At 36.4% G+C, this 18,944-nt stretch overlaps 1 protein-coding gene across 2 annotated transcripts in view; it reads left to right on the top strand.

Annotated features, from left to right (window-relative positions):
* Positions 1–18,944, top strand: part of ADCY1 (adenylate cyclase 1) — a 406,316-nt gene that overhangs the window by 256,094 nt on the left and 131,278 nt on the right. For both annotated transcript variants that reach the window (XM_089532497.1, XM_089532496.1), the window contains 2 exons: positions 6,910–7,068; positions 8,091–8,232. In XM_089532497.1, the coding sequence (XP_089388623.1) occupies positions 6,910–7,068; positions 8,091–8,232 (301 nt within the window). The remainder of the gene's footprint in view (positions 1–6,909; positions 7,069–8,090; positions 8,233–18,944) is intronic.

The raw sequence follows: 18,944 nt of genomic DNA, 5'->3' as shown, positions 1-18,944 counted from the left end.
AGCATAAAGTGGCAATTTTTTAATTATAATTATTGAAGAAGAAAGAAATAGGACAGATTTTTTTAAGCTGGATTTGGGCAATTTATAACTCACAAAAAGGCAGAATTATAATAAATGATGATATGACTGATTGGCTCCCAGTCGAGAGGGGGGCTAGGCAAGGATGCCCTCTTTCCCCCTTTCTATTTAATTTAGTGCTAAAAATGTTATTAATCAAACTCAGATCTAACAAACAAATTCATGGAGTTAAACTCAAAAAGACAGAGCACAAAGTAAGAGCATATGTGGACAATTTACTTTTGACATTTTCTAATCCATCTGAAGACATTGAACTTTTATTGGAGGAATTAGACAGATATGCCAAAGTCACAGGTTTAATAGTCAATAAAAACAAATAAGCTATTATAACATTTAACCTAACAAAGGAAGAGATACAAGATTTTTTAAAAATCTCTAATATACAAGTTCAAATAAAAGTTAGATATCTGGGTATTTATGTCTCTGCTAAAAATGTGGACCTATTTAAAAATAACTATGAGAGAGTTTGGACAGAAATTAAGAAAGATTTTAATAAATGGTCAACTGTGAATCTATCATTAATGGAGAAAGTAGCTGCTGTGAAAATGAATGTTTTGCCGAAGTTAATGTTTTTGTTCCAAAACATCCCGATAATCAATAACACCAGCCCTTTTAAGAACTGGCATAGAGATGTATCTAGATTTCTCGGGGTGGGTGGGGCAGAAAACCTAGGGTCAAAATGAAGATACTTTGGGATAAAATTAGCAGGGGAGGATTGTCTTTACCTAACTTTTATTTATGGTGCTGTCTGCCTGGAATGGCTATGGAATTGTTTTTAATTGGAAGATTGTCAAAATTTAGAATTGAAAGGTTTCGGACTTTGCTTTGGCTGGCATGCCTATTTGTTTTATGGAAAATATCAGGTTAATAGGGACTTTCTCAACCATTTCATAAGAAAATCACTTTTCAAGGTATGACAAAAGTATAAAATCCATCTTTGCCCACAGATCCCATTCTGGGCCTCTCCAAATGAGACATTAGTTAAAGATTCTAATCCTGTAAATGGTCAATGGTTGACATATAAAGATTTGTTAGTGAAAGAACTAACCACTTCTAAGTTTAGATTTAAAACGCAAAAAGAAATGGAAGATCAAGGTATACAAACAGGGTGGTTTCTTTACAGGCAACTGTTGAGTAAATACAACTGTGACAATAAGGAGCCTGGAATTGGTACTGGTAATATTTAATTTCATAATTTATTGCAATCTAGGAAAAAGTATACAGGGCGCCCGTGTTATACGGGGGTGTGCTATATATGGCTTTGAGCATACGTGCTCAAGCTGTGGGGACCATGCGGGGTGCAAGGGGTGGCATGTCACATTTGAATGAATGGGGCGTGTGCCCATGGGGCACGTTCCCATGGCATGTGCTCGCCGCTGCACCGCCACACTGCCACACTGCCACACTGCCGTGCGCACAAGCCCCATTCATTTGAATGGGGCTCAAGCATAGGTGAAATTCGCCTTATGCGGGGGGGGGGGGGAGGGTTCCAGAATGAATCCCCCGCCTACTGCAAGGTTCAACTGTACAATCTCCAACCTGTATGATCTTCTCCTAAAATGGGACACTAAACAAGAAGTGGTAAAGGAAAATATGGTTAAATGGGCCCAGGACCTAGAACAAAGCATCCCATTAGAACAATGGGAGAAAAATTTGAAGATAAGGTATAAATACACAATTTGTTCAGACATTAAATAAAACCTTTTAAAGATGCAAACAAGATGGCATTTAACAAATCCCCCAATAATAAATGTAGGAACTGTGAAACTTTCATCAGCTTTTATATACACATCTAGTGGAAATGCAAAGTGGCAAATAGATACTGGTTAAATTGTTATAAATTAATGAAGTGAATCTTAAATTGCAACTTAAATTTTGACCCAATTTTTTTTGTTAAGTATTGTTAAGATACCCAATTAGAAAAGAAATACGGGAAAATTTTATTTTATATGTCCACAACGGCAAGATTAGTATTTGTCAAGTAATGGAAGAAGAAACAGCTTCCATATACTCATGAATGATTAAATAGACTAATCAGTTTTGTTGAGATGGACAAACTTACCTGTTTAGTAGAAGACTCTGATTGGGAAGAAAACAAGAAAACCTGGAACCCTCTGCTTGATTATCTGAAACTTAGACCTGTCATAAAGACTTTCTAAATCTGGTATACTTTCAAGTGATCTATGTAATTCTTGATATGATTAAGACACTTTTTGTTTAGGCTTTAACCTCCCCTTATTTAGACCAATTAAAACCTATTAAGAGATTGTCATACATTATATTGTACTGGAACTGATAATAGATTAGAAGCCTGTATAGAGATGAGCAGTAACTGATGGGGTTTTTTTTTACTTTACAGTCTTATTTGTTTGTTTGTCTTGTATGTTTTTCTATTTATGTATTTTTATCTTTAATAAACTTTAAAAATAAAAATAAAATACTCTTAAAGGAATAGGTATCAAAGAGTATAGTACAGGAGGACTAAACAGATTGTTATACCAATTGCACTTCAATGTGGTCTCTACCCAGGCCGAACTTAAAACACATTACCCATTTTAGTCTAGAAATCAATTAGAATATTATGATTTTGTGAATGAAGGAATGGAATCAGAGGACATGAGCAGTGGCTGGGTCGAGAGGTCATATATCTGCCTCCAATGGATAGTCCTGGCTCATTAAAGAGTGTTTGTTTAACAGCTGAAGGAATAGACAATGGAAATGATGTTGGAAAAACTCTTTATTATTGGTGATGTCTCTTGCCCAGTGGTTCTGAACTGGTACCAACTGGAACAGATGCAGTCTTCTCTGGAACTCAGGAACAAAGTAACTTCAACACAGATTTTCACTCAAATGAGGGTTTATTGACTTTAGTTGCTATTTACACATTTCACAGCAGACTCCTATACATCTTTTCCTTTCAGTGTCCATGCTAGAAGGGAAAAAAAAACTTGAATATGACATCAGTCTTTGTTCTCTCAAAAGATCAACTTTCCCACCAAGTGGACACACCTCTTTCCCATGAAGTCACGATGCAACACAAGAATATAACAACAACTTAGTCTAACTCCTTCTGACCCAAGATTTCAGACAATTGATGAGTATCTAGATGGATATACAGACATTGTTCATCCCTTCAAACAAGGAAAATATGATAACATTAGCAAATACTACCTTACAAAGTCCTGATAGAACATCTACAAATGAGACTTTGGATGGCTCTAGCAGGTTTCCCACCCTCTCTGTAATGCATCACTGACTGAGGGAAATGGCAGAGGGAAGAAGATAATTATCCCATATACCCTAAAAATGCTGAATAAAATATCTGCTCCTAATTATGGTTTGTATAGAAAGAGATTTTCAAATGAAGGACAAGTGGTCATACATAACTGGCCAGTGAAGAAACCAGGTGGAGCAATGATAGCTGCAAAAGAACATTTAGCAGAAATTCAGTCTACCCTGGGAGCTGCTGTGGATTTAAGTAATGGTGTCTTCTGCAAACATCTGTCCCAGCATGGACAAAGTGGCATAGAATTGACATTTCAGGATCCTGACGTGTGGTGTGAATTCAGATCCCCATCACACATGTTATTTGAACCTAAAATAAATCTTATGAAGGTATTCTAATTCTCCATCTTCTCTATTAAAGAGAGAAAGAAAATGACAATTTAGAAAAGAAAATGGGAGTGGAAGGAGATGGAAGAATGAGAGCAACTAGATCCTTCTTTTCATTACATATCCAAATAACATCCACTTAGGATCCTACAGACAAGAAAATAAGAACAAACACACAGAATCTCAAATACAAAATAGAGCACATCTGGCTAGATCAAAACAGCAAGATAGCTTCACTGTATCAAGGTCCTTCTCCAAAATCTTAACAGAGCACCAAAGACCTAATGGCAGAGAATACTGTAGATACAAGGATATTAATCAAAGAACAAATATTGAGCCCTGCAAATCATGTGCTAGAAGCTCCAGCTTACTAGATATAAAGCAAAGAGGGTTCAACATAATTTCCTGTAACCTGGCAGGCCAGGAAAACAAAATGGCAGATAAGGAATTTATTGGAACATTTCAAAAATATGATAAAGTCTGCCTACAAATGACCGGGACACACAAAGATAACCCTCCACACCTCCAGGGTTATGAAGCATTTAGCATGCCAGCTGTAAAGAAATCTAAGAAAGGGTGGTTTGATGTCCTTCATTTCAATAGAACTGGCAGGTGAATCAAGATGATGGACTTTGGTTTGCAAAATAACTATCTTTTAATAGTACAAATTAATTCACATACTGGGAAAATCTTTTTCTGTCTACTGTCCTCCTACAAATCGCCAGCTAGTGACCCCCACAGTATGGAATGATTTAATACTCCTGCTAGAACAGATAAATCAAAAATTTCCCAATGCATTTATTCTAATATGTGGGGACTTCAATGCCCAAATTGGAGCTGCTTCAGAGGTTCTTTTATATCCCATAGGCCTAGAATTAGAAGATATATTTCTAACATCACATACCTCCAAGGATAATAAATACAACCAGCAAGGGTTACAACTTCAAGAATCTATATTCCCACATTATTTATTCTGCATGAGAGCCCTTGGGATATATTGAGGGGCTATTATATGAGGAAACAAGGTGGCAGTGTCTTCATCACATATTATTCTCATCATCATTGTTCCTCTTAGTAAATACTTTTGAAATTCTCAAATGTACTGAAAGTAATTGTTTCCCTTTAATAGTGTCCTTACAACCAATATTTGAATGAGCAGCATTAACTAAAACTGTAAATTTAACTGGAGAATTGCTAGGGGAGAGGAGGCTGATGTGGTGTATTAGACTGAGTAGCACTATACAGGAGAAATTAAACAGCAACTATTTGGCAAACATGCACCAACTACAGTCCGCCCTTGGCTTACGCGGGGGATCCATTCCGGACCCCCCTGCGTAAGCCAAATACTACCATGCTCAAGCTCCATTCAAGTTGAAATGGAACATGCTTCCCCTTGCACCCCGCAGGCTCCCATGCAGCTTTCAGCATATTCTGAAAGCCGCGTATAGTGCGCCCGCGTATTTTGTGATAAACCAATCAATCATTTAGACATCTACTAACAAATTGTCATAGAACTTAGATCATGTTTAACAACAGTTTCAGACAAAAAAAATTTCAGCCTACACAATATGGATAGCTTGATACAGAATGTAGGGCAGCCAAAAGAGACTTGACCAAAAAGATAAATTCCACAAAAACCCATCTGGAAAGAACATGGAAAAGTTTACTAATTGCAGCTGAAATATAAAAGTCTACAAAATCTAAGAAAGCTAATTACATAAAGTGTCAGTGGTAGGTTCTGGAACTTGTGGCGCAGTGGTTAAATGCCTGTACTGCAGCCATTCACTCGAAACCACAAGGTTGCGAGTTCAAGACCAGCAAAAGGGCCCGAGCTCGACTCAGGCTTGGATCCTTCCGAGGTCGCTAAAATGAGTACCCAGACTGTTGGGGGCAAATTAGCTTACTTGCTGTTCACCGCTATGATCTTTGGAATAGCGGTATATAAATAAAACAAATTATTATTATTATTATTATTATTATTATTATTATTATTATTGTAGTAACACAATGGAAGGGAAAAGAGAGGCGTTAAAAATGTAAGAAATACACTGGAAGCTTCTGTCTCTGCCTCCACAGGGATTAAATACTTCTTCAATATTTTCTACAGTCAATCAAGCCTTTTGGAAGTGACTAGGATGGATAAAGATTTTTCTTGTCTCCCTGAGTGGCAACCAGTTACTGGCAAAAAAAAATGATACAAGTATTGCTTGTTTTCAAGTTGATGATTAAATGGTCTCAAGATCTTAAACATACCATACCCCTAGAACAATGGGAAAAGAACTGCTGTAAGAGGGCTAAGTTTTCTTTAAGCTGCGGCTTTAGAGAAACTCTGACAAGATGCAATTTAAATGGTATTTAATGCCGGCGAAGATTACCAAGATGTATAAAACATCCAATGATAAGTGTTAAAAGTTTGGGAAATCTCTGGGATCATATCTGCATATTTGGTGGGAGTGCAGAGTAACAAAAAATATTGCTTAAAAATTCATGAATTAATTGTGGAAATCTTGAGTTGTAAAATGAACTTTGATCCTAAGTTTTATTTATTGAGCATGATGATGAATGATTCCTTAGAGAACAAATATGATAAGCTCTTATTTTATATGTCGACTATGGCTCGCATTTTATTTGCAAAAGACTGGAAGAAGGAATGTCTTGATAGCAAAAAGTGGCTAAACAAACAGTATATTGAAATAGATAAGCTTACGTGCTTATTGAGAGGCGAGTCTTGGGGAAGGCAAAAGTCCTACCGGGATCCACTGCTAAAATATCTGCAAAAGAAAGCAGAAAAATTAAGATATATGAAGGTAGTATAATTTGTACTGAGATATAGGTATTGAGTACTTGCGGTGCAGCATCCAAATGGTATGTCATCGGTGAGTGCAAGGGCTCCAATGCTGCCCTGGGCACGTCCCTGAAAGAACCTGTTGGAAGTGGGTTCTTTTTATGCCTCATGGAGGCCGCACCATTTGGTTGCTACAGCCTCTGTCCACCCCTTTCTCCCCATCTGTCGAGCCCCCAAGTTATTATACTTAATATGTTTATGTTTATATGTTTTTCATTGGAGGGGTTGCGGGATATTGTTTCAGGTATGTTTGTAGTATTGTATGTTAATTTTTGTTTGTTTTTTATTATATTAATAAAGTTTTTTTTTAAAAAAAAAGCAGAAAAATATTATTGCCTGTTTCCATAGAAATGTTTTGATTTTGTGTGTTACAGATCAGTAGCTGAAGCCACTGAGGTAGATCTGAATATGAGAGTTGGGCTGCACACAGGAAGGGTCCTTTGTGGTGTCCTGGGTCTTCGCAAATGGCAGTATGACGTCTGGTCAAATGATGTGACTCTTGCTAATGTAATGGAAGCTGGAGGATTGCCTGGGTAAGTCTTTCAGCTACAGGTTATTTATTTATTTGTGGACCACATTAAATACAATAATTGAGCCATTTTTGTCCTTAAATCTCACTCCATCTAAAAACCATTCTCTTATGTTTCTATAAATTTGCAAGGGAATTCACCACAGAGTTCATTAAACTAGTACAGCAGTTCTCTTTAGTTACTATTTCACTATTATAAGCCTCAAAATTCTTTTACTTTTAAAAATGACACTTGTTGGGCAGATGACTTGGCACTTGTCATCCATGGTTGACCTGATGAGATGTATAAATGTGCCAGATTTCCAACTAATCCAGTAAATACGGAAAGAGGAACAGCAAAGTTCCTCTTTAAGTTTTAAAATTCTGAAAATGGATGCTTTCAGCCCTTTTTGCCAGTTCTCTGAAAGGGATATCATACATTTCTGTGCCAGTTCTCTGAAAGGAATATCATAATTTTTGTTGAAATGCATTTTGTTCAGTTTTTCATGGGATTAAATATTAAATATGTTGGACAACAGTCTGAGCAGCAGTGCAAAAAACTATTAAGCTTTTATGCTTCATTAAACCCCATAAAATAAAATTTTGGAAAAGTAATGCCATTCTGTGTCCGTTCTTTATTCTGAAATTAGAGTATTACCAAAACTGATTTTAAAAATACCTTCCCATTGGTTTGCACTGGAAAACAACAAATTGATTAAACTTTTTGTTGTTGATGGATAGCATTTTCAGGAACAATAGCCTGTAGTTGAAGGGTTCATCCACACTATGCCTTTGATAAATAGATGCAGGGATTTGAGGCAGATCCTGTAAGAGAATATCCCATTTACAGCAGAAGATTTCACAGGTTGTGGAAAAGGTTTTGAATTAATCCTGGTCTCTACCCTTCAACATATTCTGGAGATCTAACCATATTAAAAAAAAAACCTTGCAGATGGTAATGTAAAGAGTGTATTTGGGGATTCCTGTTTTAGCCTGTGGTATTCAAATGCCTATTTATTTATTTTTTATCCTTAACCCCTTCTCTAGGAAAGTTCATATAACAAAGACCACATTAGAGTGCCTAAATGGTGACTATGAGGTAGAACCAGGGTTTGGCCATGAAAGGAACAGTTTCTTGAAGAAGCATAATATTGAAACCTATTTCATTGTGCCATCTCACCGAAGGAAGGTAGGTGTTTAATCCTGGCTGATAATATAAATAAGGTTTAGGCTGTTGTGATCAGATATTGTGAAATTATAGGCAGCTCGCATATATTTCCATTTGATAGATCTGATAGATTCTCCTCAAACTATATGATCTGAACTGAATGGGAACAGGAAATGCTTGTGCTGAAATATCGTATTAAAAACCAGTACAGTTGGTTTACTTTTCATTGTGAACTGTTGGAATATTAGAGCATTTTAGTATTAGAAGTTTTTTGTCGAAAATAAAATGGTGCAAATATGACAGCAGAAGCTGTTATTTATTTATAAATACCATTTTTTTTCTTAGACAAGCAATTTAGAACATACCTTAATGGAAAGTTCTCATGCACCTCACTAAATCAATGGAAGTGATTCAAGTGCATGTTTATGCTTTTTCACTGTATTTAAATGTTAACTTGCGCCCTGTAAAGGCCGGCCTGAAAGACTGGCCTGGGGGTGGAGTTGGCGCATCGAGTCCAGATGACGCAAACCTTGACTCTGCCCCAGGGTGCCATGATACTGAGTGCCACTCCACATGGTGTGCAGCATCATGACAGTCCTCCAGTGCTGCATCTATACGATGCAGCCTTGAAGAAGAACCATATAGCCAAGCCACCACAGCCACCACAAGGGTACAAAAAGGAAAGGCCGGACCAGGGCCATGATGTGAGGTTGCCATGGTACCAATCTGGCTAGGATCAGAAGACACACAGCTAGATCAGAAGACACACAGCACAAGTCACATGCCTGGGTGCCTCATTCTGAACTTAGAGCAAGTGATGCACTGCCGTGGCAGTGGTGCTAGGTGATAAAGTGAATGCAGACAGCTGCCTATCGTTACTACAGAGGCCTCCAGATCTTCTGGAAAGATATGGAGCAAAAGGTATTTTTTAAAATAGTCTACAAGGGGGGAATACCTTGGTTGCAATGCTAAATAGGCCCAGGGTGGCTGTATGCCATGACAGCAAAGGAGGACAAGACACAGCAAAATGCAGCAAGCTCAGGCTGCAAAGTAGATGGATTTCTTGAAGGGGAATAGCAAACATGGTGTTATTCAATGGAGGTCATTATGGAATTCCTCCTGGACAGAAGGTTGAAATGTAGGCCAAGTGGGTGAGGAGGAGAGTGAGGGAGCGCCAGCGTCCAGGGCCTACTCAAGGCCCCAACAACATCTGCCTTCTAGCAGCGGTGGTGGCAGTGAGGAAAGATGTGAGAAGAGGATACAAAGTCTGCCCCAGCCTTCTTCTTGGTGAACGGCAAAGCAAAGGGTAGGGCTAAGAACTAAAGAAAGAATTTAAAGATAATATTCAAAAGTTTTCAGAAGAAATAAAAGAGGTGAATAAAAGAATATCGAAAATTCGTGAAAACACAGAGAAGCTGCAATATAGAACAATCTGGTTAGAAAATACCCACCAAACAAGATAAAAATTTTAAATCGTTAGTGGAATTAGGTTTTAAGGAGAAAGCTTTAAAACTAAGAGGGCTACAAGAAAATTATAATGAAGACTTAACTGAAATATTGACCCCGGCCCTAGCACAGTACATAGACTGAACTAATGAACAGCTAGACCTGGAGGTGGACCAAATGTACAGGGTCAACTATTGGATATCAACCAACAAGAGACTCCCAAGAGATATAACAATTAATTTTGTGTGGAAAAGAGTAAGAGTTTTAATCTTAGATACGAGTTACAAGAAAAAACTATATATAGAAGATCAAGAAATTAAGATATACAAGGAAATTCCCTCATCAATATTACAGAAAAGGAAGGGTTAAAATATGTTGACCCAGTACAGTAGAGTCTCGATTATCTGACATTCCGGATTATCCGACGTTGGATAGGCCAGTGGGCGTGGCTTGGAGCCCTTGCCACGCCCCCAGCCAGAAAGGGTCCAAGCAAAAAAATTTTTTTGCAATTTGAAGCCTACCTTGCCTTCCTTTCCTCCTCCTCCAATTCTTCTTCGGCCCTCGGAGCTCCCTTCCATCCAGGTGCCAGGCTTGGGCCTCCCTTGGCTGGAAGGAAGACCTGGTAGGAAGAGAGCTCCGAGGGCAGCTTTTCAGTCAGTGGGCCCCAGAGCCCCCTCCAGGAATGGGGACTCCGGAGTGCTGCCCTCAGAGCTCCCATCCATCCAGGTGCCAAGCTTAAGCCTCCCTTGGCTGGAAGGAAGACCTGGAAGGAAGAGAGCTCTGAGGGCAGCGCTGCCAAGTGCTCATTCCTGGAGGTGCTCTGGCCTCAGATCACTCCCAGGAAGGATCACTTGGCAGCACTGCCCTCGGAGCTTCCTCCTAGGCTTTCTTTCCAGGCCAGGAAGGCCCAAGCCTTGTGGTTCCTGCTGCCCCAGCATTAGGCCTGGGCGAGTGCGTGACCACTGGGGCAGAGTTGGAGGCACTCGCCCAGGCCTGACGTTGCTGGAAGCAACGGACCTGGATGAAAGCTCCGAGAGAGGCACTCCGGAGTCCCCATTCCTGGGGGTGCTCAGGGGCCTGGCTGGATGACCTCATGGTCCATTTCGGCTCCGGACCTGTTGAGGCTCCGCTGCCTGCCCTCCAGGCTTGTGATAGAAGGGCGAAGAAGAGTTGGAGGAGGAATAAAGGAAGGCTTTGGGTGGCTGGGGTGGGGAGAAGCCCCTTCTCTGGGCTATGCCTCCTCCTCCTCTCTACTGCTGCCACTTCTTCCTCCCTCTTCCTTTTCCCACTCCCACCTCTACCTCCGCATTTTCCTCCTCCTCCTCTTCCCTTTTGCTGCGCTGCTTGTGTTCCTTTCTCCTGATTGAAAGGCTTTTCATAGTGATTGCTAGGCTTTTCCTATGACCCTCCGGATTATCCGACATTTTCGGCTACCCGACCTAAGGGACCGCCAGTTTGCATCGGATAATCAAGACTCTACTGTATTTAAAAAGAGAAGGAATAAGATACAAATGAGGTAGAATAGAAGGCCTCAAGGGGGGAAATATATAATACATCCACAAGAGAAAGCTTCCAAGTTTTTTAAGGATAATGAAGATGTAAAAGTACGGCAATGTACTAAAGAGGATGAAGTCTCTCTATAAGAGAAAGTAGAGTGAAGCTTAAAAATGAAAATGAGATTAGAAAACAGAAAGTACAGGGATAAGAAGAACAGGGGTGGGGTGGGACTAGGCGAAAAATCAATTCCAGGGACATACTACAACAAAAAACAAGATAATCTAGAGGAAGCAAGAGGGTGAGATGAAGAAAGTGAAGGGAAATCAGGAGAGGATAATACAGAGGAGACAGAAGCAGAATCCAAACAAGAAGTAACAGAGAGTATTAAAAGAGTAAAAAGAGTAAAAAAAAAAAGCAAAACAGGGAAGGAAAAATGACATACAAGAAGAATCACAAAAAAAAGAAAAAAGGAAGGAAACAAACTATAAGAAAAAACATAAGAAGAAGAACTTAGAATCAGAAAAGACTAAATAAATAATAATAGATGATACAAATGATTATTTCTTGGAATGTCAATGGATTAAACTCTATAATTAAAAGAAATAAAATATTCCATAATTTAACAAAACTGAAGGCACAAATAATATGTATACAGGAAACTCATATTAAAAGAAAAGATCTAAGAGTTTTGGAAAATAAAAAATTAGGTAAAATCTTTACAGCTTCAAGCAAAACAAGCAAAAACAGAGGAGTGGCAACGTATATAGATAATAATATAGAAGCAAGAGAAATTTTTAAGGATTACGAAGGCCACTTTGTTGCAACTGAAACTACAATACAGGGAGAACAAACCTTAATAATAAATATATATGCACTACAAGAAAAAATATATAAAGAATTACATGCTAAAATAAAAGACTACAACTATGAAAGAATAATTATGGCAGGCGACTGGAATGGTGTACTTAATACAAAAGAAGATAGATCAAGGCAACAATACAAAAATCATAAAGGAAAATTACCGAATTCGGCATTCAAGTTAATACGAGATTTAGATTTGATTGATATGTAGAGAATTATGCACGAAAGAAGTAAGGATTATACCTTCTATACTAACAGATTGAAATCAAGGTCAAGGATAGATTTGATAGTGGTATCTAAATCAATAAGTAAAGATATAATCAAAGCTGAGATCTCTCCGATGATAATGTCAGACCAATAATGTATCAATAATGAGACAAAACATAAAAGAATTCTCGTGGAGACTGAAGAACTACTTACTGGAGGACAAAACAGTAGTCAAAGAAATTAAGCAAGGAATAAGATCATATTCCCAAGAAAATATTAATAACGAGATACCGATGCATGTAATTTGGAACGCTAGCAAAGAGATATTTAAGAGTCTATTAATACAACAGGAATGCATAAAGAAGAAACAGAAGAAGTAAAAAGAGAAAGAATTGATAGAACAACTTAAAAAGAAGGAATAGGATGTTAAAAGCAAGCCTAATATAAATTTTACTAGTGATTCCTTTTGTGTTCTCATTTTCTTCCATTTTTCTTCCTTTCTGAATTATTTGTTCAAATTGTGTGTGCTTTTTCTTTTCTACATTTCTTTTCCTCCAGTTTTTAATCCATTGTTCTATTTGCATATAATGAAACCATTAGTTTTTCTTTTTCTATCCAATCTTCTAATCTGTCTATTTTCCTTTTCTTTAATTCCTTATCTAACAATCTTCTCAAGTTCTTTGGAAATTTCTTTTCCATTATTATTGGGGTTATTATTAAATCTTCATTCATTAACTCTTTTTATATTTATACCATATTTCTAATATATTTTTCATAAGTGGGTTTCCAATAATTTTAATTTCTTTCCTAATAAACTCCTTTAAAAAATTCCATATTCTCCTATCAACTTCCTCTATATCTACTTCTAACCATTCTAAATCTATCACACCTTCTATCACATATCTCAATTGATTAGCCTCATAATATCGTTTTATATTTGGAAGGCCTAACCCTCCCTCTCTTTGTGCTTTATACAAAAATTGTTTGTTTAATCTCGTTCTTTTCCCTCCATTACAAAATATATTCATCAATTGTTGCAATTCATTCAATTCAGTTTCCGACACTTTTAATGGTATCATTCTACATAAAAAAAATTAATTTTGGTAATATTTTCATCTTAATTAATGCTATTCTTCCAAACCAAGATAGTTGGATTTTCTTGTATTCTACCAGTTTTTTCTCCACTTCTTTCCTTAATACTACCAAATTCTTACTTTCCATTTCCTTTAAATTTTTAGTTATATTTATTCCTAAATTTTTATACTACTTCTTAATCTTATGTTTAAGCTTTTTTGTTTTATAAATTCAGATTCTCCTTCTTTTGTATAATTAAATATCATTTCTGATTTATTCCAATTAGTCTGCAACCGTCAATTCACCACATATCTTTAAATGTTTTCTCAATCTATCCAATAAATCTTTAATAGTTAATAGTGTATCATCGGCAAATAAACTAATGTTATGGGTTTTTTAAAGTCCTATGCCTTCTAAACTATTATCATTCCTTATAACATTCGCTAACATCTCTATAACCATTGCAAATAATATTGGTGATAATGGACATCCTTGTCTTGTACCTCTTGTCACTCTTATTTCACTTGTTATCCCATCATTTAGCATTACTTTTACTGAATTATCAAAATATAATTGATCTATTAATCCTCTTATTCTATCTCCCATTCCAAATCTTTTCATAATTATTTTTAATGTTGGCCATTCCACACAATCAAACGCTTTGAATATATCTAATGCTAAAATCCCTGCTCTTATTTTTTCTCTCTCCTGTTACATGTATTTTATTCAATACTCTTCCTACTAAATTAGACACTTGTCTTCCTTTCACAAATCCACATTGATCCTTTCCTATATATTTGTACATACATTTATTCAGTCTATTTGCTATTATTGCTGATAAAATCTAGGCAATCTTGATTTATTAATAATGTGGGCCTTTATGAGCCTGGGTCTGTTAAATCTTTTTCTATCTTTGGTATCAAGATTATTAATGATTGGTGCCATGATGCTGGTATCTTATCCCCATTTATTATTCCATTATATAATTCTAACAATTTTGGAATTAATATCTTTTCAAACACTTTATAATATTCTGGTCCCAATCCATCCATTCCCGGAGCTTTCCCATTTTTCAATTTCTTTATTACCTCCACTATCTCTACCTTCTCAATGGGTTGCTCCAGTAACTCTTTATCTTCTTCCTCTAATTTTTGCCCCCAATTTTCTTCCACATACTTCTCTCCTGCCTGATATAATTCCTTATAAAATTCTTCAAAAATTTTTAATTTTTCTTTCATCAGTCTACATGTTTTACCAGATTTATCTCTAACCGTGTTTATCATACTTTCCATTTTCTTCTATGTGGACCTGGCCAACATTTTTGAGTTTCTATTACTATATTCAAAAAATTATCTTCTTAAATAGATCAAATTTTATTGTACTTCGTTTATTTCCATCTTATCCAATTTTTCCCTTTTTGTTCTTAATTCTGCATATATCTGTTTAGCTCTATTAACTATATATCTATTTTCCAATACTTCTGTATCCTTTTCTAATTTCCTCGTTCTTTCTTCTTGTCTTTTCTTAAGATTCTATGTTTCTTTTATACATATTCTTCTTGTGACTGCTTTCATAGTGTCTCATAACAACTCTTTTGTCACATCTTTATCATTTATATCCCATATTTCTTGCCATTCCTTTCCATTTTTTTCTACAATTTCCTTATAATTCAATATCTTAGTATTTAACCTCCATCTTTTTACTTGTTCATAATCCTATTTAACAACTATTTCTACATTCACCAAGGCATGGTCTGTTACGTTTATATTTGCTATTTCTGAATTTAAAACGTTATTTATCATGTTTTTGATACAAAAATATAATCTATTCTTGTATATGTCTTATGTACAGAAGAATAATATGTATATTTTACTTCATCTCCTTTTACTAATCTCCATACATCTTTTATCCTATCTATTTGCATATTAAAATCACCTGCCAATACCACATATTGTTCTTGTAACTTTTCCACTTTTTTAAATACTTTTTCATAAAATTCTTCCTGTTTTTCATTTGGGGCATATACATTTGCCAATACATATTTATCTTCCCCTAATTCCCCTTGTATTATTATGTATCTTTCATCATCATCTTTTAATACCTTTATTACATAATTAATTTTTTTTGCAATTATTATTGTTACCTCTCTTGATTTAGAACTTCCAAATGCTTTTTCATAATTCCTTGCCCAATTCAATTTCAATTCATTTTGTCCCTCCTTCTGTTGGAGTGTTTCTTGTAAAAAAAAATCAAATCTTGTAAAAAAAATCAAACCTTCTTTAATAATGCTTCAATCTTTCTTCGTTTAACCACCAAACCAAGACCTTTGGTGTTTAAGGTTGAACTTTTCAGTTTATTTGACATAATCCAATTTATTTCTATTTCTAATGACTCCAGTTAGTGTTCCCCATACCCAAATCCCATCCCCTATCCCCCCTTTCATCCCCCCCTTCCTCCCCATAGCCAATTCACCTCCCTACTTCCATTCACTAGGGCACTTTGCCCTAGCCTCGGTTGCCAAAGCTACCCATGTGGGGAGCGGTAGGGAAGACATCCAAAGGTCCAAAACTGTCCACCCCCGAGTGCTCATGAATATAAAACTTACCTTTTATTTGATTGTAGTAATTTTATCTTCCATCTACAAAATTCCAGCTCATCTGACCGATCCCAAAATTTCTTCTTCTCCAGTTGCTCCCACCATTTCTCCAACTCCTCCAGATGCTATCCCATTCTCTCCAACTGCTTTTCTTCTAGAAGTTTTCCCAGGTCCCCCAGGACTTTTTCCTTCTTTCTTATTTGCCCCCAATTCTTTCAATAACTGCAATCCTTGCTCCACAGAGTCAGTCCTGTATCTTCTTCCTGCCCATTGAAATTTTAAAGACACTGGTGCCCCCACGCAACTGGCTTCATCGATGTTCTCCAAATTTTCGTCTGTGGGCAGTAATCATTATATAGTTCCACTTTAGCTTCTCCAAATCTTAATTTCTCTGGGTTTTTCCTCATCATATTCATCAGTCCTTCCTTCTTGTTATAATTAGTCACTCTCACAATCACATCCCTTGGTGTTATTCTGTTTCCCCCCGATGGTATACGACGAATCCTCTCTAAATCAGCTTCAGTCCAATTAAGAGTTGGGGAAATCTGTTGTAGCCATTTTAATATTTCCATTTTCAAATCAGTTTTCCTATCTCCCTTTCCAGCTTCTGGTATATATTTAATAATGAAATTTGTTCTTTTTTGATAGACTTGTATATATATTATATATGTATATATATTATCCATCTCAGTAAGCTTTTCTTTATTTCGCTGTATTTCCCCCTGATGAGTTTTGTGAGTAGTTTTACATTCTTTATTATCCAATTTTAATATTTGGACATCTTGTCGGATTTGTTTAATACTTTCCTGTTGATTCCTAAATTTTTCATCTGAACTTTTCTTATCAAGTTCCATCTGTTGTTGAAATTGCTTTGTCATAGCCTCCCTCTCCCCCTTTATTGCCTTCCAAAAAACTTGTTTTTCCTTCTCCCTTTGATTTTCCATCATTTTTGTAAGTTTCCTCATCATTTCTTCACAATCCATCATTTTTGCATTTGTTTCTGTTTCTCCTTTTCCCTTCTCTCCCTCCTCTTGCCTCAAAATGGCTGTAGGATGATTAAGTTCCTGTATATCCTTTAAAGGGGGGCTGCTTTTTTGGACTTCGTATCTTTTCGGATTCTGGTTCAAAGTGGGCCCTTTGTTCCAGATGTGCTACCCGTCAGAATGATTGATCTGATGGCCTAATATTGGCCTGTCTTTGCCACACTTTGTCTCCTTCTACCTTCTTTTTCGCTCTTTGCATCAAATCTGTTCTCTCCCTCTGCTTCCTCCACTTTCCTCTGCTTGGTTTCGACCTTTGCTTCGCTTTTTATCACTCTTAACTTAATTATTCCCAAGCTTGAGGAAAGCCTCAATTCCAAAGTTCAAAGCTTTCAATTCCAAACTTTGAAGGATTTATTTCTTTTTCTGTTTGTGAAGCCTCTTAATAGCGTCCTAATAGCCTCATAAATCTTTAATTGCCACCAGCCACTGGCTTCACTCCCCAGTTTTTACAGCCAAAACAAAAGCAAGAGTAAAGAGGTCCGTTCCTTGAAAAATAAAATCATTTTTTACCTCAGCACACTGCTTATATCTTTATTTTATAGATCCACATCAGAGAAATTAAATTCCTTTTTTGGGGAGCATTGTTTTAACTACAATTCCTCTTTTCCCAGCACTCGGTTGTCTCAGCTTGTCTTATCCAGCCATTGGCTGGCCCTCCTCTGATACCACCACTTTTAATGACAATACAAGCAATAGATTTTGGAAAATTTCCAGAAACATGGTGTCATTCTATAACAATATTAATCCCCAAGGAAAACAAGATCCAGAAAAGATAGAAAATTATCATCCAATTCTTTTATTGAACTTGGATTATAAAATCTATACATCTATACTTGCAGAACAATTAAAGAAAATACTGTCCATAAAGGTCCAAGAGGAACAAGCAGGTTTTCTTCCAAAGAGGCACTTGAAAGATAACATAAGGATGGTAATAGATGTTATTGAATTTTTTGAAATACACAAAGAAAGGAAATTAGGGCTGGTGTTTCTAGATATTGAAAAAGCATTCGATAATGTGAATTGGCATTTTTATGAGATTTTGATAGAGTGGGATATCAGAGGAAGATTTGCAAATAATATCTATAATAAACAGTATATATGGATTAATCTGAATGGAGAAAAAACTAATTTAATTAGGATTTTAAAAGGGTGCCCTATATCATCTTTACTTTTTTTAATGGCAATGGAAATATTGAATAATAAATAATAAATAAAAATTTTATTTGTATACCGCCCTTCCTATGATCAGGGCGGTGAACAACAATCAAAACAATACAGCGTATCAACAACAAATTAAAACAAAAATTAACATAGACAACAATACAAATACAATACAACTGTTAAAACCAATATTAAAACCCCCCACCAGCCAGCTACCCCTGCTGTCAGAGGGGGAGGGAAAACTAGCTGGAACTTATATCTTATTTGAACAATCAAATAAGAAATGATAATAGGATACAAGGGTTAGAGATTCACAAATTCAGGTACAAAATCAGGGCCTTTGCTGATGATCTGGTAGTCTTTCTTGAGAACCCAATGCGTACAAAGGCTAGAGGAAATCTTGGGAAATTTTAGAAGTTTAGCTGGATTCAATGTCAACAGAAACAAGAGTGGCATTCTAACAAAAAATCTCTCCCAAAAAGAAGGAGGAGGATTAAAACCGATGACAAATTTCCAGTTGATGAATAAAATCAAATATCTGGGAATAAACCTGACAAACAATAACTCAGAACTTTATAAGAATAATTATATAATGGTGTGGAAAGCTATTGAATTGGATTTATTAAGGTGGAAGAGACAACAATTGTCACTTTTTGGGAGAATAGCCACAATACAAATGATTGCTCTGCCCGGAATGATGTTTTTGTTTCAGACATTACCAATAATAAAAGACTTATACAACTTTTTATGGCTAGGAAAGAAAACTAGAATAAGATACAAAGTAATGCAAGATCGAAAGGAAAGAGAAGGTTTGGGGTTACCCAACCTAGAATTATATCATAATGACA

This window comes from Sceloporus occidentalis, unplaced genomic scaffold (genome assembly GCF_023333645.1).
Source record: "Sceloporus occidentalis isolate IW3139 unplaced genomic scaffold, rSceOcc1.0.p SCAF_7, whole genome shotgun sequence".
Lineage (NCBI taxonomy): Eukaryota > Metazoa > Chordata > Lepidosauria > Squamata > Phrynosomatidae > Sceloporus > Sceloporus occidentalis.
Note: the sequence above shows the minus strand (reverse complement) of the source record. Positions and strands in the feature narration are given on the sequence as shown.